Below are 22,421 nucleotides of genomic sequence, written 5' to 3' on the forward strand. Positions count from 1 at the left end.
TTGCTAATGCTGGAAAAAAATCTGTTAGTTAGTTAATGGAGGTGATTAAGGAGTATGAAAACTAAATTGGCCAAATGGTGAATAAAAATAAATCAGCTATTTTTTTTCCAAACAAGTTGGGTGTTCTGAGGAAAGGAGAAATTCTTCAAGAGACTGGTTTTATTGAGGGTAAATTTCTTTTTACGTATTTGGGTGTGCCAATAGTGGATGGTAAATTGAAAGGTTGTCATTTTGACCCTTTAATCCAAAAAATCAGTAAGAGAATTGAGGGCTGGAAAAGTAGACTGTTGTCTCAAAGAGGTCGTTTTGTTTTGTTGAGACATGTGCTTTCAAGTATGTCATTGCATCTGTTAGCTGTTTTAAATGTTTCGAAATTGGTGATTAAAAAGATATAAGGTATGTTTGCTTTTTTTTTTTTTTTTTTTCTGGGGATTTAAAGATGGAAAAGAAAATTTGAAATGAAGGGCTTGGAAGAAATTGTGTGTTCCTGTGGAGGAGGGGGGCATAGGAGTAAGGGACATTTCGAAAGTGCAACGGTCTTTATTCATGAAGTTTGGTTGGCATTTATTAACGCAAAATTCTTTATGGGCTAGATTTTTTAAAGCTAAATATGTGAAAGGAGGTCATATTGCTCTTTGCAGATCGCATGGATCAGATTCTTCCTTTTGGAGGAAAGTTCTGCAGGGTATGCCTGAACTGTTAAGTAAATCTAAGTGGAATGTTAGAGAATGAGATGTAAAATTGTGGTATGATAAGTTTCTAGATTCGGGACCTTTGTTTGCAGATTGTCCAAATGGTGCACATTTTCATATTAAATTAAAAGATTTGGTTATCAATAATGCGTGGGATGTGGAAAATTTGCAGAGGATTTTGGGGTTTAGTAAAGCAGATGAAGTGATGGAAAAGGTGGGAAATCTTAGAAATTTTCTGGACATTCTATTATGGCTCTCGGAAAAGGATGGTTGCTTTAATGCAAAATCCGCATGAGATGTTATCAGAGTTAGAGCTCCAAAATTTGATTGGGTTAAGTGGGTTTGGAACAAATGGTTACTGAAGAAAATTTCTATCTATATGTGGAAGGCTGCTTTTGAGTGCCTAAGTGTTGATGAAAAATGAGAAGGGTGGGGGTTTCACTTGTTTCGGCGTGTAATTGTTGTGAGATGAGGCAATCAGAAGATTTGGAGCATGTATTAAATAAGGGAGAACTTGCTTCTGAAGTTTGGAGGAAGGTTTCGGTGGAGGTAGGTGTTCATTTCCTTAGGTAACAAAGTTGGAAAGAAAAAGTCCAAATGTGGTTTAATAGGGCTTTTAGGTTCTCTCAACTGGGTTCATTGATGGGTTTGATTCCTTGTTTAGTAGTTTAGAGGCTGTGAAGAAGGAGATGTGTGGCTAGAATGGGAGGAAAATTAGAGAGTAGTACTGATGTGTGGTTCTCCATTAAGTATTGGGTGGGGGTTTTGAGTAGGAATATGATAAGAAATGGTTGAGTTAAAGGATGCTGATTTTCGGATATTACAGAATCTAGAAGTGCAAATTATGAATAAAACAATTAAAACTATGCAAAGTGTGAGATGGCTAAAACTGAGGCAAGGGAGGTTGAAACTAAATTTGGATGGGAGCAGCCTGGGGAACTTAGGGCCGGCAGGTGGTGGTGGTATCCTTAAAGACCATACAGGTTCTTTTGTGATTGGTTTTTCAAAATATTTTGGTTCTTATTCGAATAATGAAGCTGAATTGAGAGTTGTGTTGGAGGGAATAAAGATTTGCAAACATTGGGGCCATACTTGTATAGATATTGAATATGATTCGAATATTATAGTTAATTGGATAAGAGTCAGGAAGTGCTCCTTGTAATATTTGTGGGATTTTTGGGAGCATCTTATTGGTTTATTAGAGGGAGTAGATTTTTCGATAAATCATTCGTTTAGAGAAGGGAACAAAGTGGCAGATGCCTTAGTTCGACAAGGTGATATGGGGAGGAATAATTTGTTTACAAATAGTAGTCAACTCTCTAAAGTTAACAATGATTTGTATAAATTGGAGAAGATGAGTACGACTTATATAAGGTATGTTTAGCTGATTTCCTTTTGGTTTTAGCTTATGCTTTATATTGTTTATCTTTTGTTTTGTTTTGTTGTGTGAGATTTGTTTTATAGGTCCTGTTTTGTTTTGTTTTATTTAGACTTGTAATCTGATTTTTGGCTGGATGTTGGTGTTATTCTTTGGGAGGTTTTGTTGTTATCTACCATTGATTGTCTTGTAACCACGGTATTCCTCTGTTAAAAGTGAGGGGTTATCAATAAATAAATGGAGGTGTCGTCCTTTAAAAAAATAAAAAATAAAAAATTATAACTCAATAGTTTGTTTTTATGAACTTTTAAAATGGTTTTTCAGAGAGTAAGGAAGTAATAAAAATAGGAGAGAAATGAAATTTCTATGTGACAACATAGACAAATTCAATAATCTTGTGTTTGAGTGCATAAAATTAAAATATTAAAATAATGTAATATATAATTATATTAATTTTTTAAAATAAACAAATTCTCTCAAAGTAAAAATCCCACTTCAAAAGAGTCCAACTTCAAAGTTCAAACACTACCCAATAATTCAATAAACCTTCACAAATTTTCAATCCGCATTTAAAAATTTAAAAGTTAAAAACTAAAAAAGTGTAGCGTTTCTGGCGGGATAACGTATGTTTAAACGACCGCCAAATTTAGCACTTCCAAAGTTTACCAAAATTTTAACGATTTGGATCTGCTTTATGGACTTCACGCGGATCGGCCTTCCCAGCCGTCCGATTGGCCCAACGATCGCCCACCTACGAGCGCCATTAAATTTCAAACCACCGCCAAATTTCGAACTTCCAAAACCCTGAACCCTATATAAACCCCACCACAGTCTCTCTTCCACATCAACTCAAATCAGAGTTCCAAGAGCTATCACTCACTTCCTGAAAACCCTAGAAGGTTTTTGGTAATCTCGTTCGAATCGAGAATGTCGGGCCGCGGAAAGGGAGGCAAGGGCTTGGGCAAGGGAGGAGCCAAGCGTCACAGGAAGGTCCTCAGAGATAACATTCAGGGCATCACGAAGCCTGCGATTCGTCGTCTGGCGAGGAGAGGAGGCGTGAAGAGGATCAGCGGATTGATCTATGAAGAAACCAGAGGGGTCCTGAAGATTTTCCTGGAAAATGTTATTCGCGATGCTGTGACCTATACGGAGCACGCCAGGAGAAAGACTGTGACGGCCATGGACGTGGTTTACGCTTTGAAGAGGCAGGGAAGGACTCTCTATGGCTTTGGTGGTTAAAATTTCTCTTGGAAGGTTTTGGATCTATATTGTAGATCTTGTTTTGTTGTCCCTTTTTTTTAATGATGTTCTGTTATCACATGACTTTGTAACTCTCGTTCTCTTATTGAAGGAATCAATGTTTCATTTGAGGAAACGCCCTGTTGATTTTTTGTGATTTTCTTGTTGCCAGCTTGTTTGCTTGATTGCTGATAAAATGCGTTCTAAGAATGTGTACCTAGGTTTTAATTATGTGGGCGAAAGGTAAAAACCCTAATATTGTGTTTAGAGCATGTGTTTTAGGTTCTTGGGCGTGGATTTGTGAGTGCTTAGAGGAAATTCAATTAAAATATGTGATGAATATTGAATATTGTCTAAATTTAAACAAATTCAAATCTTGGGTTTGAAATCTAAGTTTCCCAAAAGTAGGTCAGCCCACTTAGCTGAATTTTTCTTTTACTTTTGAAATAAAAATGATATGAATTAATGAAGTATGATCTTCTCAACAAACAAATGGGACTTCAGAGTGTAAGCTATATTTAATTTTTACACGGAGATTTGATTGGATTTGCTTGAGAGCTTACTAGTATAGTGGGAAAATGGTGCAGGATTTTAGAGAAAAGTGCACTGCTTTCTATTCGGACTTTAAATTTTTGCTGAAGTTTTAAACTGTAAAAATAATAGCTAATGACTAGGGGCCCTCATCATGGTTATTTCCAAATAATTTTGTCCTCCAAATGCTATATGATCATGAGCAAAGATTTTCATCCTTTGTCCAGGAAATGGTCTGTCCTAAGATCCATTTCCAGAGTTTTGCCCTTTTTTTTTTTTGGCTGGTTTATTCAAAGAGCTTTTGGAGGTGGAAACACAACAATCTTTTCCCTTCACAAATTTCAATTTAAATAATTCTCCATTAATGCTTCAAATGGGAATATGAATGTTGCTTTAATGTTATTTTATGCTGAAAAAGTGCTACACACAGCTTTGGTGTTGCACTGCTGCTGAAGTGAAAGACATTGGGAAGGTTGGAGATTAAGTGAACATAGTGAGGCGAATGTGATCTGAAAAAATATAATCATTTTGGTCTATCTTCCCGTGGTAACTGTTCATTTCTTGCACTGGGCATGCTTCAAGGGGAAAAGTCAAAAGTGGTTCTGTTAGAGCATTTATTTATTTATTTATTTTTTAAATGCTAACAAAGCAATTTCTATTTGGTGGTGTGTTTTAGGTTCAATGGTGGCAATTTTGTGACAACCAAAATCTCTGTTTCCAGGGTTATGGACAATGGAGTGTGCTTAATGTAATATTCTATGGAGCAAGTGTTTATCAGCCAGCCTTCAAGTCTTTCAAAACTCATCCTCATGATTATGATAATTGTTATTGTCATCTCACTGTTAATTACGATCACATAATTCAGGAATAAGTTTTAGAAATTAAAGTGGAAACTAAAGCTACCAGTTCCCCAAAGGATTGATTTGGGTGCAAAGGGCTTGGTTTTAAAATTGGTGGGGAGCAAAATTCTGAAATTTATAAACACAACTTGTGTGGTGCGACACAGTACTGGAGCCAAATGAAATATATACTTATTCTTGTGATTTTTAACACGCAAGATCAGACTCTGCGGTTGTCTTTGTGGATCTTCAGTGATTGATTCAAAGTTCATGGATGTGGTAAGATGCTTAGATCTTTCACCTCTTTCAATTACTGGATATGATTTTTGTTTTTTTTTGGAATCGTTTGAAGCATTGGTGAAACACAAGATTTTGCTGTGTTTTGCAGGTTATTTATGAAATCTTACCATCTGTTTTCTTTTAGAACTAAATCAACAAATGGAAGGAAATGTTCTAATTTTCTATGCTTGAGTTCTCCCCTTGAACGGTACAATTTTATTTGTTTGCTATGTTCCATTTGTTATTTTTGGAAATCCTGCTCTAAATTTGGACTCAAAGTACAACAATTTTTTATTAGGCAAGTCAGAGTGTATGAGATACAAATCCAAAAAAAACAATAAAAAAGTATGCGAGACAATTAGTCAAGTTGATTTGAGGTGGGAGAATGGAAAGCTCTTGTTGTCTCTAATAACTAGGACCCATGCCTGATCATGCACAAACTGGTGAACATGCCTTTAAATATGTGCTCAAAATATTTTGATATTTTTTTGGCAAAGGATCTTCACCTTGGTTTTTTAAAAATTATATAGCCAACACATTTAAAATTTTTTTTTTTTTAACCAGACAAGTCTAGTACCTCAAGGTCGTTTATTCAAAAGACTATATCTTTTCTTTTAGTAAAGCACCCAAAGAGCCTTCCGTTTTTTGGGTAAGCGTATTCAAAAAACTTTATCTGACCCAAAAGCAGCAATATTATTTGAATTCTTTAATTTCCCATTTGAACTTTTTTCTACTAAGTTTATACTAGAGTATGAGTTGGTTCTCCTTCTGATGGAACATGGGCCAGTTGCAGATTTAAAATGAATAAAGATTTATTTTGGTTGTTTAGTATGCAATGGAACTCAACACCAATCATGTGCATGGAATTGTTAACAGTAATGAACGAACTAAAAGCCTTTTGCCAATTGAATATGTGTGGACAATCTTTGTTTATGAAAGAAACAAAGAGTGAAAAAGAGAAAGAGTACAAAAAAGAAAGAGATGCCAAGCAAGAGTAGCTTTTCTTCATGCCTTTTTTTTTCTTTTGTTTAAAAAAATTTCTCTTTTTCTTTTGGGTGAGTGGAAATGGATCATGTTTAAGCCTAGATGTTTGATCCCAACTGTGCAGTACTACTGCAGTATCACCAACAAAATGCCTTAGCACAAGCATGCTAGTAGCTAGCGCATACCTTTATTTCCTTTTTATCTTATATCAATCACATGTGATGTCTTTGAACCCTTGTTGAATTGCAGCCAGAGAAGGGAAAGAAAAAAAGAGGGGTAAAATTTTAAAAAATGAGGCCCTTTCTTAATTATGGTGTCCAATTTTTTTCAATTGTTCTTATGTTTTTGGCTTGTTTTGCCAATAGCGATCTTGAAATTCTGTTGAAGCTCAAGTCCACCATGGTGGAAGCAACAAGAGGTTTAAGAGTATTGGAGGACTGGGTACATTCGTTGTCTCCATCTGCACACTGCTCTTTCTCGGGAGTTTCATGTGACAATGACTCTCGAGTGATCGCTCTCAATGTATCTTATCTTCCTCTCTTTGGTTCAATTCCTCCTGAGGTTGGGCTGTTGAAAAAGCTTGTTAATCTTACATTAGCCTCCAACAATCTCACTGGGATACTACCTGTGGAGATGGCAAATCTAACATCTATCAAACTCCTCGACATCTCCAACAACAACTTAACTGGTCACTTCCCAGGAAACATTTTCGATGGAATGACACAACTCGAGATACTTAATGCCTACAACAATGACTTCATGGGGTTGCTTCCTATGGAGGTTGTGCAGTTGAAGAGGCTCAAGCATTTGGAGATGGGTGGGAATTACTTCTCTGGAGAGATTCCTTCCATTTACTCTGAAATTCAGAGCTTGGAGTACTTGAGCTTGAGGGGAAATGGACTTACAGGCAGGGTCCCTGCCAGTTTGGCCAAGTTGATGAACCTCCAAGAATTGTACCTTGGCTACTTCAATGCTTATGAAGGTGGTATACCGCCTGAGTTTGGATTTTTGAGATTGTTGCGAGTCCTTGACATGGGAAACTGTAGCCTCTCTGGTGAGATTCCTGCAAGTCTAGGCAATTTGGAGAAATTAGAACATTTGTTTCTCCAAATAAATCGACTCTCGGGTCATATACCTGCGGAACTCTCTGGCCTGGTCAGCCTGAAATTTCTTGATCTCTCAATCAATGAACTCACTGGTGAGTTACCAGGAAGCTTCTCAAGGCTCAATAACCTGATGTTGATCAATCTGTTTCAGAACCACCTGCAAGGTCGAATCCCCTCATTTGTTGGTGACATTTCGAATCTTGAAATACTGCAAGTGTGGGAGAATAATTTCACGTTTGAACTACCAAAAAATCTTGGCAGCAATGGGAAGCTAGTCTGGCTTGATGTTTCTTCTAATCGCCTCTCGGGTGCTATACCTCAAGACCTGTGCAAAAGCAGGAGATTGGAGGGTCTAATTTTGATGATAAATTTCTTCCATGGATCCATTCCAGAAGTACTTGGTGACTGTAAGTCATTGGTGAGGCTGCGAATGAAGAAGAATTTACTTAGTGGAACTATTCCTCCAGCAATCTTCAACCTGCCATTAGTAGAGATACTTGAGCTGAATGATAACTGCTTCACTGGTGAGCTTCCTTCAAAGACTTCAGGTGACAAGCTCAGCTTTCTTACAGTGTCTAACAATTTGATCAATGGAAGAATTCCACCAGCTATTGGGAATTTAACAAAGTTACAGACTCTATCCCTTGAAATGAACAGATTCTCTGGTGAAATTCCAAAGGAGATCTTTGATTTAAAGACGTTGATTAGGATCAACATTAGTGTCAACAACATTAGCGGAGAAATTCCAACTGCAATCTTCCACTGTTCCTCTTTAGGCTCCATTGATTTTAGTAGGAACAATCTACACGGAAAAATCCCAAAAGGGATTGCTCAACTTGAGATCTTGAACACACTCAATTTGTCAAAGAACCAATTCAGTGGACACGTCCCGATTGATGAGATCAAATCAATGACAAGCCTCACTACTCTTGATCTTTCCCACAATAACTTCTCTGGTACAATTCCAAACACTGGGCAGTTTCTGGTCTTCAATGAAAGCTCCTTTACTGGCAATCCCGACCTCCTTTACTTGCACAATCCTTCTTCCTCATTGATGTCGAATCCAGCTCAAGCATCAGGAAAAAAGTGGCAGACAACAAAATGGCGCAATTTTTCATATCAGTTCATCATAATAATACTACTTGTTACTGCTGTGCTACTAGTGCTCACACTCACAGTTTATAACATCATTAGGAAACTGCTAATATCAAAAACTTGGAAGCTCACAGCATTCCAGCGACTTAGCTTCAGTGCTAGAGATGTGGTTGAATGCTTAAAAGAAGAGAACATTATTGCAACGGATGTTGCTGGGACTACCTATCATGGGTGCATGCCTAATGGTGTTCATGTTGTGATTAAACATATGGTGAAGCAATGCAGCAGGAGAAGCAATATCAATGACTTAATCCATGCCCTAGGAACGGTTCGACACCGAAACATCGTGAAATTTTTTGGGTACATGTTAAATGAACACTCAAGCCTGCTGCTGTACGAGTACATTCCAAACGGGAGCTTGGGAGAGCTACTGCATGGGCCAATGGGCGTGCACTTGCAATGGGAGAGCAGGCGTCGGATAGCGATGGAAGTTGCACAGGGTCTTTCTTATCTTCACCATGACTGCTCAACTCCAATTACTCATGACAATTTGACATCAAACAGCATATGGCTTGATTCCGACTTCAATGCTCATCTGGCTGATTTTGGGCTCACCATGTTCACACTTGCTGGCTCTCATGGATGCGTGATGCCAGGTTTGTTGTCCTATTATCCATTATCGCAAACTTTAATCAATCAAAAGGTCAAAAACAAACACATAGTACTAATTTTTGCTTTCATCTACTAATTAGCAAATAAAAAACACATGGATTTCGTAAAAATGTCAGTGTGAGAATTTAAAAGAGTAGCATTTTTGGACCTTGAGATGACAGGTAATTCACCCATTGATATTTTTATTGTTTTGGTATTCTAGAAGTAGATGAAAAGAGCAATGTGTACAGCTTTGGTGTTGTGCTGCTGGAGCTGATCACGGGGCAAAAGCCTGTGGGAGGGGAGGTGGGAGATGAGGGGATGGATATAGTCAAGTGGGTCCAAAGAGCTACATCAGAGGCATCTGGGCCGTATGCAGCCTCAGCGGGGGCACTGGTGGACCCCAGGCTGAGTGGGTACCCACTGCCAGGTGTCATATCTGTGTTAAGGATAGCCATGATGTGCGTGGAGGAGGAGAGCTCGGCAAGGCCTACCATGAGGGAGGTTCTCCACATGCTCACTGCATCACCTTAGGCTGCTCATACTGTGAGCTCAATAGCTAGGTAGTAAAGCAAATTGTAAGGTCTGTTAAGGAGAATGGTGATATATGTCATTTGCTGTTTCATTTTTTTTTTCTTAAGGTGTAATGAAATGTTTGGAAGGACTTATAATGTATGTAACTTTTCACTCAAATAAATTATTTTTTATTTGAATTGCTAAGAAAGTGTTAGATATTTTACTCCATAAAATTGATTTTATAAATCATCTGCATGAGCAACTTTTGCTTGAGCTCGTTTAGATTCGGTCTCAATGGAAAAATCAAAGGAAGCACATAATAATGCATCTTTATAAACCAAGAACTACAAGATCATATCCCAAAATGAAAGAGATGATGGAGGCATTGTACTATTTGAGCCTTTATTTTGCCAAGCCCCTTTTGAGATGAGGCGACCCATTTGACATTGTATTTAAATTTTGAGTTGCATACACATGCACTTACTTTGTCATCATTATTTTTTAAGTGCATAATAAGGAATAATAGATAAAAAATAATTATTCTTAAATTTTATTATGGAGATTTTTATATATTTTTTATTATATGTTAAATGAAATAGTTAATAATGTATAAGGGATAACTATTCCTTTAATTTTTAAAAATTTAATTTTTTTTAATAATTAGCTATTATGTCGAATCAAACAAGTCGTAAATATATATAATAGAAGAAAGGTTCGTCTATTTATGTTGGTTGCGTAATTGTGTGACTGCATGAGATCTTTTCCTTAATATGGTAAAAAAGTTGTGGCGCTTTCGTTTGACCAAAATCAAGGTCAAGGGACATGTGTTTTGATTGGTTCCTATTTATGACTCCCAATGTCATCCTATAATTATTAACGCTTTAAACATCTTAAAAAATAAGTATTTTTCGAGGAAGACATTTTTTTTAAATATTTATTTTAAAAAGTACATATAATAAGTAATTTTAAATTATTTCAAATAAATACATTTTTAGATAAATAGTTTTTTTTTTTAAAAAAAACTTTTCTATAAATAATTTCAAATGATTCCTTAACTTGTATTTTATTGTAGTGGCTCTCTGTCTCTCTCTCTTTAAGAATAACCTTAATTACACATTTTATACGTAAGAATAAAATAAAATTGAGAAAATAAAATAAAATATATTATTTGATCTGATAATACCTTCTATTCAAATTTTCATTTTATTTTATTTTATATCTTATTCTATTATCTAAACCAGACATACCTAATTTTAGCCTTTTCCAAAATTTCGTCAAAAGGTGCTAATTTTTTCTAAAGAATTTAAAATTTTATAGTCATTTCTCAAGTTTGATAAAATGGGTTTCATATGTGTTGGAGAAGTAGGTAATATCTTTTTTTCATTAATTTATGTCTTGTGCGTAGGAAAATGAATAAAAAACAAATAATAAATTGAATAAAGTAATGAGAACTACATGTGAGTCATAAATTGCTAGTCTCTTTCCTAAAGATAACATTACCTTTCTACATGTGGGCAAATTTTGCCTCCAAGATCAAACTCAACTTTATTTACAATAATCTCATTATATATTGTACAAGCACATTAACAAAAGGATATTTATAATGATTAGTCTAGACATTAGATTATGTAATTTGTGGTATCTTTGGGAATTTTGGGAGGAGCTCGTGGTAGAATTAGAATGAGTGAATGTCATGGTGATACATCAATATAGGGAAGACAATAGTGAGTCTGATTTTCTGTTTAAAGAAGGAGAAATGAGAAATAATGTAATTTACGAAGAACAATACCTCCTATCACATTATCCGAAAGGTATCTTTCAGATGGATAGGTGGGGTCTCGTTTCCGTTCGTCGTTAGTTCAACTTTAGAGTTTCGTTTGGTGTATTTCATTTTGATTTTGGTTGTTTTTATGTTTTTATCTCCTTTGTTAGTTATGTTTAATTTTGTTTGTCCTAATTTTGTTGGTTTGTTTTAACTTGTAACCACGGTATTCTTTCGCCAAAAGTGATGGTATATTAATAAATAAATGGAGGTGCCGCCCTCTTTTAACGAAAAAGAAAAGAAAAAAGAAGATCAATACCTAAATAAAATTGGAGGGAAAAGAAGATGTAGTGGAAACAAGAAAAGAGAGACAATGATGTTAATATTGTACATGTTTAGTATATATATATAAGTAGTCTCTTACTTGTAAGATATTTCACTATATAAAGCTTATAATTTTCGTGTTAAAAGTTTAAGATTAGAATATTGAGAGGGGTATGAAGAAGTATGAGATGGGATATGAGTTTCTTTGTCATGCCCCGAATCCGGCAAGATCTAGGGTGCAATAATTTATAAATATTTTTAGAAAAAATAAGAAATAATAACATTAGAAGTAAATAAATCTCAAATATTTTTATTAACAGGGTACTAATTAACTTCATTACAAATGTATCTTAAATATCAAAATTATCATTCTTAAAAATTCTAAAATACACGAACATAATCCATATGCTAATTTTTATTCTAATTTGCTCTTTTTATTCCCGCTCATGTATTTGTTACGTTAGATTTCTAGAACGCTCTCTAAAATTATCTGTAATGTAAAATAATATTTAGGATGAGATGACGCTCAATAAGTAAGAAAGATTATTATTAGTGTGTGGTCAAAATGATTTTTCACAGTATTACAATTTCGTAAAATAACATTTAATACTGTAACTAGGCCTGGCAAAACGGGTCATAACTCGTTGGGTCACCTGAACCCGTCTGTTTAAAACTAGTCCGGGTTTAAGAAAGTTAACCCATTTAATAATTGGGTGGGTCACGGGTCAACTCGTTTATAAACTAGTTAAGTGGGTTTGGGCGGGTCACCCAACGTAATTTCAGTTCAGTGCTTATTCTCACACGCCTCACCCTCACTGTTCACACTTCACAATCACACACACTTAAAAAAAAAAACCCTAAGGCTAAGTAAAGTTCCCCTTCCCAACTCCGTAACCCTAAGTCCCTAACCCGCGCCGCGCCTCTCCACTCCAGTCTCCAGTCTCCTCGTCTGGCCGTCTGGGTCGTATCTGACCTCTCGGCTCTCAGCTCTCACTCTCTCCGTCTCTCAGATTCTCAATCAATCCTCTCCAGCTCTCCTCTCCAGTCCGACAGTCTTTCCTCTCCTCTGGTGACTAGTGCGCTGCTACGTGTCGCCGTGCCGGACCTACCAGTCGTCGTCTCCTGCGAACGATCCACTCGGACCACTCCACACCTTGAGCAGATCGAGTCGTCGTCTCCTCCTGGTGCCACGGACCACTGCCACAAGCCTCAATCTCCCCCCCAGCTCCACAGACCACTTCTCCACACGTGTCAATCTCCCCCCCCATGTATTATGCATATTTAATATTTTTAGAGGTGTGTGTGTTTTTTTAATTTTACATTTTTTTAAAAATGTATTCATTAAAGGGATGTATTGTTTTTTACATTTTATGTTCTTTTTATTTAGACCTGGCCCGTTAGTGACCTGCCCAAACTCGGCCCGCCTGCCTGTTTTGCCAGGTCTGAGTCTGTAACTTCAAAATCGCATTTAAAATAAAAGTAAATTTAAAAATTATTGCCTTTAATTTTTACCATCAACTATAGTAGTAAAATTTTATAACCATATATTGTAATTGTTAAATTAAACTTGTTAACTTTAAAGCGGTAACTATAATACTTAATTATATATATACACTTTCCTTTATGCTTTTCCTATTTAGGCCTATTAAAAATGGCCTTGTTCACATGCATGCGCGCACGCGTGCGCGCACACACACACACACACACACACACATGATAGGGTTGTGCGGTTCGAAAACTAAACTTAGTTGGCTGACCGACCAAACTAAATCAAACAGTAAATTGTAAGTGAGATTTTCTCTATTAAGTCCTGATCTAGAACCAGGTGTGCACTCAGGAGAAATCCACTGTACTGTAAAACCATTCTGTAAACAGTGTGGGTACACTTTGATATCTTTAAACTTTAAATTACGATACCAAACATTTATAACTTTGAACTTTCTTAACCATAAGAGTTTTTAAAGCATACTACTATGTAATTTATATAATTAGGTACATATCAAAACACTCACTGAAATAGTCGTCTAAGACTCATTTTCCAAACTAGTAAGCCCCTGGGCTAAAGTCCTGAGGATTGGGGCCGTCCAAAACTCATTTGCCCCTTTGCTCTGATACCAACAAATTTATTAAAACAAACATCATTCTATATATACTTTATACAATTAAAACAACATCATAAAAATTGTATATATAATTTATGCAATAAAATGAACAATATCATAAAAATTGCTTATATAATTTGAACAACATCATAACAATTTTTATATATAATTTATGCAATAAAATGAACAACATGATAAAGATTTTATATATAATTTGTGCAATAAAATAATGTCACGAAAATCTCATCTTTACCCATATTTTAATAGAACATGCAACATAATAAAAATAAACTCATGCTGCACAATGTTCGTGCTTAAAATATTTATTTTAAAAAAATATCATAATTTTGTAAATTGTCCCAAGAGAAATTAAAACATTAAAATTAAACTTGAGAATATTTTAATATAATTAACATAATCTAACTTACTTACAAACTCAGTTATATTTTATTAAAAAGAACTAGTATAATCAAACTTACTTACCCTGACTTAATCTTGTGAAACGGTCACGACGAATTTTTAACTCTTAAAATGAGATTGGAAAGAGTGGAGGAATGAGAATTTTAAGTATATAAAAATTCTCTTTCTACCATTAATTCCTTCACTCAAATTTATTTTTCTTCCTTTAGAAATATTATCGTAAATGAAAATTAATTGATTTCCCAAATCAGTCAAAGAGGGGATGGTGCTAGAATCAATATATATATATATATATATATATATATCATGTCGTTCAAAAATATTATATATATATGTTCTTATATATACGTACTAACTGTGCCTACTCTGTTTATCCTATGAAATTTCATTTTAACCCAACCAACCTCCAAGGAGCGACTGAGCCACAATGGTCTTTGATCACTCACTTTGTAACGCCCCGAACCCATAAACCTGATCCTTTGTGTTATACCTGATTAAATCCTTATATTCCATAAACAAATCCATACATATGCAGCGGAAAACATAACTATGATTCTCAATCGTAATAATAAATAATACCAGAGTTTACTATTTCTATCCATAATCCATAAATAACCATTTATCACCTATATTCTCATATATACAAATATCTCCAAAAATATTCAATATTCACAATCATCAGTATGTTTCACAACTATCCATAAAATCCAAAAAACTTAAAACATAAAACGTAAAACATAACTTATATACATCCTAAATATCATCAAAATGTTTTTACCCTTCCTCTTTCTAGAAACCCTAAAAATGCTTTCAATCTCGAGCTTCTCTAAACTCGTTTACATGTGGTCCTGAAAAGATAAATTTGTAATCGGGTAAGACACATCTTAGTAAGGGAAAAAAACAATATATATCAAAACAACGTGTGGTCCACATGAGATTGTAAATAACATTTTAACATCATTTTCAAACCATTATCATATATTCTGAAATCATTTTCTGAATCCTATCAAGCACAAGCAATTATTTACCCTTGAGATTACCCAAGGATAGGGGTGATTACCCGTCTATACAAGTAGCACCCCTCTGCCTTGATACATTAGGCAACCCAAATGTCACAACTGAAGCATACTAGGGCACTTACCTTACTCAGTAGGCCTCAAGTGATAAATTAATCTCGTACTCACACAATTCATACAAAGTTTACCAGTGAAGGCCCCTAAGAATAAGGAAATCTACTCGCCCATATAAGTAGTTTCCCTCTGCCCTAGTGTGTTATGCAGCCTACTGCTACATCTGATACTACTAGTGCACTCACCTTTCTCAACAAGCCCTCAAGCGAAGATTTTGCCCCGCCCTAGCGTAACATATTTTACTAGCATAAATACTTGATAATACCATAATACATTATTCTGTCTGTCATTATTCAACCATCCATAATTGTTCATGTTCATAACTTTAGCATTTCTTGGCATTTTACTTTACGTAATCTTCAACATTTTACATCGTTCATATTTCACGTTTCCTATCCATTTCATTCACATTTCCATTTCATTTATTTTCATTTCATTCATTCATACTACAACTCCTTTTAGTTGTACATTAGTTAGTCCACATAGAAATGCGCTAGAATCTGCTAAAACGACTCCTTTTAGCTGTCATCAATTAGTTTACAAGTCCTTCTAACTATCATTGCATACATTGTTGCATTATCAAACACAAGCAACATGGTCCTTATAGAATTTCATTATCAATGCATTTCTTACATAGCATCTATCTCATATATATAACATACGTTTTACCTAACATTACTATCTACTCATGCCACATAGTTTTGCTGAAAAATTCATACATTACCTATAAAATAAGCCAACCAACATTTAACGTTTATTTACTGAAAATATACCTTCATTTCTTACATAATTATCCTGAAATACTTTCCACTTTCATCAGTTCATTTTCACATATACATAGCTAAATAAGTAGCCTTAAGCTCAGAAAACATAATTTACATGGTTGACATTTTATACTCATATGAAAACATATATACATATATATAACTTAGTCCATTTCATTTAATTCATGAAAACCTGATTTAATATATAAATTTCCCCTTTACCTAAATCCTTGAATTTCACTGACAGGAATCCCACACAGATGCCCGCGGCGCTCACCAGGACCTTGGTTCAAAAACCCTAGTTTAATTAAATAATCCCAAATAAACCACTATTTCTACATTTTCTCAACTTAATAACCTTAAATAAACTTATAAAAACCCAAAACCAAGAACTCAGGCCCTTTCCTCAACTTGGGAGTGTTTCCCAAAAAGCTCAGTTTAAGAAACTGATCTGCTAGATGTGTAGAGAATCTTCCCTATAATACCATAGCGACTTCCATTTAGCGATTCGGGCTGAATCCAGGCCGATTTCTTAGAGAGAATTAAGAGAGATGATTTTAGAGGGAGAGAAAAAAATGAAAATTAATTTTTTTCGCAAAAAATTAACCTTAGATCTTTATATACTCGTCCTTGCCATGTGGACTCGTCGATGAGAAGATAGGACTCGTCGACGAACTGCTAAAGAACACTCGTTGATAAGGCCGTGAGTTCGTCGACGAGTTTCAGAACAGACAAAATCCTCTCGATTAATCCTCGTCGACGAGACATACTTACTCGGCGACGAGGCTCACAACATCACTCTTCGACAAGAAAATCCTGCTCGTCGACGAGCACCTGTTTGTACCCTTTTACAATTTCTTTTCCCTTTTTTTTTTTCTAAAATTTCCTTTTCCCCTATTTTCCTTTATTCCTTATTTATCTTTTTTTAATCTATTATTTTCCCTAATTATTTTATCATTAAAATTTTTCGGGTCATTACATGCTTAGACAAGGTTTTTCTTAGGCATCAAACATGGTGTTAGCTTTGGTGTATTCCCAAGAGGGGGGGGGGGGGGGGGGGGGGGGATTGGAATTTTAAACTTTCTTCCTAGTATGCAATTCCAAATGCACTGATAAATATAGTATATGGAAATTTAAATTATGCGCATTATTCACACAATAACATACATGTGCTGTAAATGTAAAGTGCAGAAATATGAACTAGGCACACGATGTGTTATCAGGGTTCGGCCAACTGTGCCTACATCCCCGCCTTTAACTCGCAAGCCCGAGGATTACACTATAAGCTCACTTAAAGGTGGAGCGGCACCGATTACAACCAAGTCAATTACTATAGGGTTGATCTCAACCTTAACTAGGTCAATTAGCAGGGCTGACCTCAACCTACACGCCTTAACAGGATGATGCACCTAACTTTCCTAACCGGGTTTAAGCCAATCCGGGACTATTCCAGGGCTAGTCTCCATCTTCAGGCTCGTGCCTGAAAATACAACATATTGAAATACAATCAACGGTACAGTGATTATGCTTTCATGTAAAGCAGATATGTACCTAGTTACGCGTAATCACATACACCACAATCTGACTTAATAAGTAAGGTCAGTGTGGTCTAAATAGTTCAACTCTCAAATGTATTTTCTATCAATGTATTTGGTGCAATCACAACAATCTTTGTATACAAGATGTATTCAATCTAAGTGCTCAAACAAAGATATTTACCAAACAATATATATATATATATATATATATATATATATATATGTATATGAAGCTCTAGCAATGTATAAGTTTGGTTTGCAAAGCGAGTTTAATCTTTGTATTCAACTAGAGATATAAATCAATGAATACTGCAACAAATATTTTTCTCACACAAACAAATATATCTTTAAAGATTTATCAAGATAATGCACACTAGATATTTGAAAGTATTTTAAAAATATTTTGCAATCAAAAACAAATACAATTTTCTCAAGATGTTGCAATGAAGGTGCAATCTTAAAAGATCTATCAAAGTCTTCTTAGGATAGACTTATTAACAAAGTCCCCTAAGAATCCTTAAGGTTTAGCTCTTAATAAAAATAAATAAATCAATTCAAAGATAGGAGAGCAAACCTATCAGGACAAACACTCAAATCCAACTTACAAATGATGTAGGCAATATGGGAAGGTAAGATTGAGTGTGTGGAGCTTGGAAATGAGTATCATAGGGTTTTGGATTTTCAAAGAATTTTCCCTAATCAAATCTTATAATCTCTTGCTAATCTTAACAAATGATGGGTTATATATAGACATTGGAAGAATTATAGCCGTTAGGACATGTAGGGTATTATTAATATTGTTTAAGATTATTTTAACCTTTTTTAACCTTATTCAAAAATGTTTAACCGCGGTAAAAATCAGGGCAACCTGAGAGGTCCAGTTGACTAGAACCATTTCGGTCAACCAAAGTTCATATGATTCGGTCGACCAGGACACTTTTGAACTGAAGACTTGGTCGACCGAAAGTGCCTGGCCAAAGGCGATTTTCCATTTTACCAAGGTTCGGTCGACCAGACCATTTTTGAACTGAATGGTTCGGTCGACCAGACCGTTGGGATTTCTCCCGAGGACCCTTGATCGACCAGGTAGTTGGTGTACAAATTTAGCTCGGTCGACTAGATGGTCAATATGTTGAACTCAGGGGGTTTCGGTCGACCAAGGGATTTGAACTAAACTGGTTCGGTCGATCAGAACCTTGGTCAACTGTTAAATCAGACCTGTTTTGGTTTACCAGGATAGAATGAACTGCCTTGGTCGGTCGACCAAAAGTGCACAATGTGTGCATTTTGGTCCTATTATGACTTACACAAACCCCATTCAAGTGCCTAACATTCATAGGTGCAATGGTGTGTGTCCAAGGGTTATTTATGTCCAATTAAAGACACCGAAAAAGTCCGGTGTCGATCGTCCTTCGGTCAAACGAAGGGTAAACCCTAAGGTCATTCTAAGGTCACTTTTAGTTTACAGTTGGTTTGAGCTTACGTAATAAATCATGCATGTGATGTGTGAGAGCTTATTACAAACCAAACCCTATTTACTATTACAGACCTCTGAATAAATATAAAATACAGTACAAATAGAGATTAGGTCTTTAACTTCACTTTCTCTTTGTGCATTATGATTTGCCAATTTGAGTTCCTGCACATAACTTCAAACACCCATTAGATACAATGAGTATGTGCATTAATCAAAACCGGACTTGACCTATAAGGTCAACACATGAAATCAAAGATCCTAACAGAGAAACACTTTCGTATTGACGCTAGCTTAATGATTATTTTTATTATTTTATTTTTATATTAGGGCAGTACGTGGAAGTAAATAACCGATTAATGTTTTCATATATTATATTATTATGTTTTATTAATATATATATATTTTTGGGGTCATCACATTCTTATCATTGGGTGGCATAGGCCCAATGTAGACGATTGGAAAAAAGAGAGAGAAGAATATATATTTCTTCATGAAAGGAAACATCTTCTGAAAAACATCTATTTTGAATAGATTCATTTTTTATAATAAGGTTACGTTTGGTTTGTAGAATATCTATTCCTAAGAATAGATTAAGTTTGGTAGGTTAGTTAAAATTAGTTATACAAAAAATTTATGTTGTTATTATTAAAAATAATAATAATATAAAACATTTTATGGGTCCATAATGAAAAATAGATAATGAATAATTACTTTCAAATTTCATCGTAGGGATATGCTTATTTCTTTCTTATTATATGTTGAGTTAAATAATTATGAATAAGGAATAACTATTTACTTGATTTCCAAAATATAAACTATATTTTATCTTATTTCAATGAATAATTATTTCGCCAAACCGAGCCAAGAGAATAAAATTGCAAAAATAAAAGGTGCTATTTTCAAAAATTGAGAAGACAAATCAAAATTTGATGGGTGAAACATTCTAAAAAGTAGAAATCCTAAAACATTAAGATTAATCTCTTTAATTATATTATATTATTTTATGAAAACTAGAAGGTTAAAATTGATGTAACAATGTTTAGTTATTATCTTTCACCATTTTGTTAATTATTATTTTAAAATTATGTTTTCTGTTTAGTAAATAATATATTTTAGGAGAAAAGATAGGCACCTCCCTTGAAATTTCAAAAATTACACTCACCTTTTTTGAGATTTTAAAAATTCTATACACAAACTTAGTACTTAATTTTGAGATAATTATACATCTTCTTAGCTTGTCACTATGTCAAATATAGAAGCAAATTATGTTTTTCTTTGGTAAACTTTAGGCACCATTTGGAACTAAGAAAATATTAGGAAAAGGAAAGAAAAATATCAAAAAATCCATCTTCATATTTGATTATCAAGAAAAATGAGAAACGAAGTAAAAAATATACCAAATTTATGAACAAAATTTTAATTTTATACATCATTAATATTTATTTATTTTTTCTAATTTTTATTCATATTAAAATAAATTTTTATTTTTGATAATATTTAATAGAGAAGAAAAATATAAGAGAAAATGAGTTTTCTCCTTATTTTCCTTTTATTTCCTTTTCTTTCTCTACGTAAAATCCTTGATTCAAATGGACTCTGAGGAAAAGTTTGTGAAAATTTTAATAGAGAGATTTTTAAATTTTTTAAAATTTTCCTTTATATTTTTGCATACTCAAATGTGAAAAAAGTTTGTATTTTTTTTTTAATTTTGTAAAAGAACTTAAAAAGGTAAAATAATGTCTTTTCCTTTATATTTTGCATACTCAAAAGTGGAGGACAACAAGTGTGATGGCCCCTAAGGCTTGGTGATGGTGACTTCATACTTAACCTAAAGGGACTGCTCAACCTCACAAAATGCCATTCAAAAATAAATAAAGGTGATAATTGATTAGTCAAGGTAATTAAAATGTCAATCACATGAACATCATGCTTCAATAATATATAAAGTGGATGGATGTTTGGCACATATGACCCTAAATATCTTTCTTAAAATAATTTTTTATGGGTATCTTAACTCCCAACTATCATTACTATTTTTCACTAATAGAATTAATACGACAAAAGAAGATATTTTTCAGAGATGTGATAAAAAAAATAATAGCCTCCTCTGAGATTTTAAAATTTTGATAAACCTTTTTTAAAGTTTAAAAAAATCTCACAAATCTCTTTTGAAATTCGTTAAAAAGACATAAACTTCTCAATATATTCTACAAAGAGACAGATCTTTTGAAAACTGTAAGTATCCTAAAAATCAAATATCAAAATAAATATATAGTATTTTTAAAACTTCAAAAAAGGTACATTAAATTTTTGAAACATTAAAAAAAAAGTCTCTATCTTTTTCCCAAGCCGTTTCGATTGAGGATGAGAATATTGAGCCTTTTTCTATGTAGTATAATTACTCATTCAATTTTGAATTTAGCATATGGTTTTGTAAATATTCATCACAATGAAATAGAAAAACACAGGGAAAATGGAAATAAGAAAAACTAGATACATGGAAAATGAAAAAAAAATTGAATACATTGAAAATGGAAAAAAAAAATAGAAAAGGAAAAAAAATGAAACAAAAAATTCAATGGGCCAACATCTTCATCTTTAAAGCAGCGCACAAAATGACAATTAGACATATGGGAAATTATACAATTAAACATGTGAGTGAAATCAGATTTTAAGGCAAATATAATTGGATCAGTTCAGTTTAAATTTGATTGATCAAATTAGAATTAATTGAATTGTTCTCCCAGGCCTATAAATGGTGAGCTTCAGAAGGGATATGAGAGGTGAAAAAAGAATTGCTCACTGAAGAAAGAGTAAGGAGAAAATTTAAGAGAGAAATATTAGGAGAGCTTGAGGTTCGAAGGAGAAAAGTAAAAGGTTGAAGGAAAGGTGGTTGAGTGATTGAGACTAGAGAAATCGAGGAAGGTTAAATATTGAAAGGCAAAAGGGCAAAAGCAATAAAGATATTGACAATGGAGACTCAAAATAGTAGACTTGAAGATTGGAAGAGTTAGAAGACAAAGTTTGGATCTTTGAATTCCTTTTAGTTATGTTTCAATTTATTGGATAATTAAAATTGCAGAATTTTAAGTTCAAAATTTTGTAATTTGAATATGAGTAGAATTTTAAAGCAAAAATCAACTTGATCTAAAAGGAAAAAAGCCTAAGAATTTCCTCGAAAGTCACTAAACAAATTTGGATAGTCCTAGGTCTGAAAGCCTAGACCCAAATTTGGATCCGCTAGACCCGAATGCCCATAATCTGGGACTTGGGGTCCAAGACAGGTGACCAAAATACCCAGTTTAGATTTGAATTGGAACCATGACCCAGGTCAACTTTGACCTCTGTCCATTGACCCTTTCACTATGAGAACCTACTGGACTCTGTAACCAGACACAACCCAATTAGGCCATATTGAATTGACCCATTCATAAACCCAAAACAAATTCCTTTGGGTTCGAACCTGTTGGCGGGGCCTCATTTGATTTAATTAGCCATAATTAAATTAAGCCCAGAGCCCAACAACCCATGAAGCCCAATTGGGCTCGACTCAGATAAAATTCAATAGCCCAAACCCGATTTAGCCTTGAGTTG

General features: G+C 34.3%; 2 protein-coding genes across 2 annotated transcripts; both read left to right on the forward strand.

Annotated features, from left to right (window-relative positions):
- The first annotated feature begins 2,787 nt into the window (after window positions 1-2,787).
- Window positions 2,788-3,445, forward strand: LOC131149556 (histone H4). The gene has a single exon (XM_058100103.1). The coding sequence runs from the start codon at window positions 2,998-3,000 to the stop codon at window positions 3,307-3,309; it is 312 nt and encodes a 103-aa protein (XP_057956086.1). The 5' UTR covers window positions 2,788-2,997; the 3' UTR covers window positions 3,310-3,445.
- A 217-nt stretch (window positions 3,446-3,662) lies between these two features.
- LOC131149555 (receptor protein kinase CLAVATA1-like) lies at window positions 3,663-9,511 on the forward strand. The gene is made up of 4 exons (XM_058100102.1): window positions 3,663-4,958; window positions 5,068-5,166; window positions 6,308-8,799; window positions 9,018-9,511. The coding sequence occupies exons 1-4, from the start codon at window positions 4,954-4,956 to the stop codon at window positions 9,326-9,328; spliced, it is 2,907 nt and encodes a 968-aa protein (XP_057956085.1). The 5' UTR covers window positions 3,663-4,953; the 3' UTR covers window positions 9,329-9,511.
- The last annotated feature ends 12,910 nt before the right edge of the window (window positions 9,512-22,421 follow it).

This window comes from Malania oleifera, chromosome 2 (assembly GCF_029873635.1).
Source record: "Malania oleifera isolate guangnan ecotype guangnan chromosome 2, ASM2987363v1, whole genome shotgun sequence".
Classification (NCBI taxonomy): Eukaryota; Viridiplantae; Streptophyta; class Magnoliopsida; order Santalales; family Ximeniaceae; genus Malania; species Malania oleifera.

Coding starts and splice junctions, on each gene's coding strand:
- LOC131149556 (XM_058100103.1), top strand. CDS start 2,998: ATGTCGGGCCGCGGAAAGGGAGGCAAGGGCTTGGGCAAGGGAGGAGCC.
- LOC131149555 (XM_058100102.1), top strand. Junction 5,167..6,307: donor TTGAGTTCTCCCCTTGAACG/GTACAATTTTAT, acceptor TTTTGCCAATAG/CGATCTTGAAATTCTGTTGA. Junction 8,800..9,017: donor TCATGGATGCGTGATGCCAG/GTTTGTTGTCCT, acceptor TTGGTATTCTAG/AAGTAGATGAAAAGAGCAAT.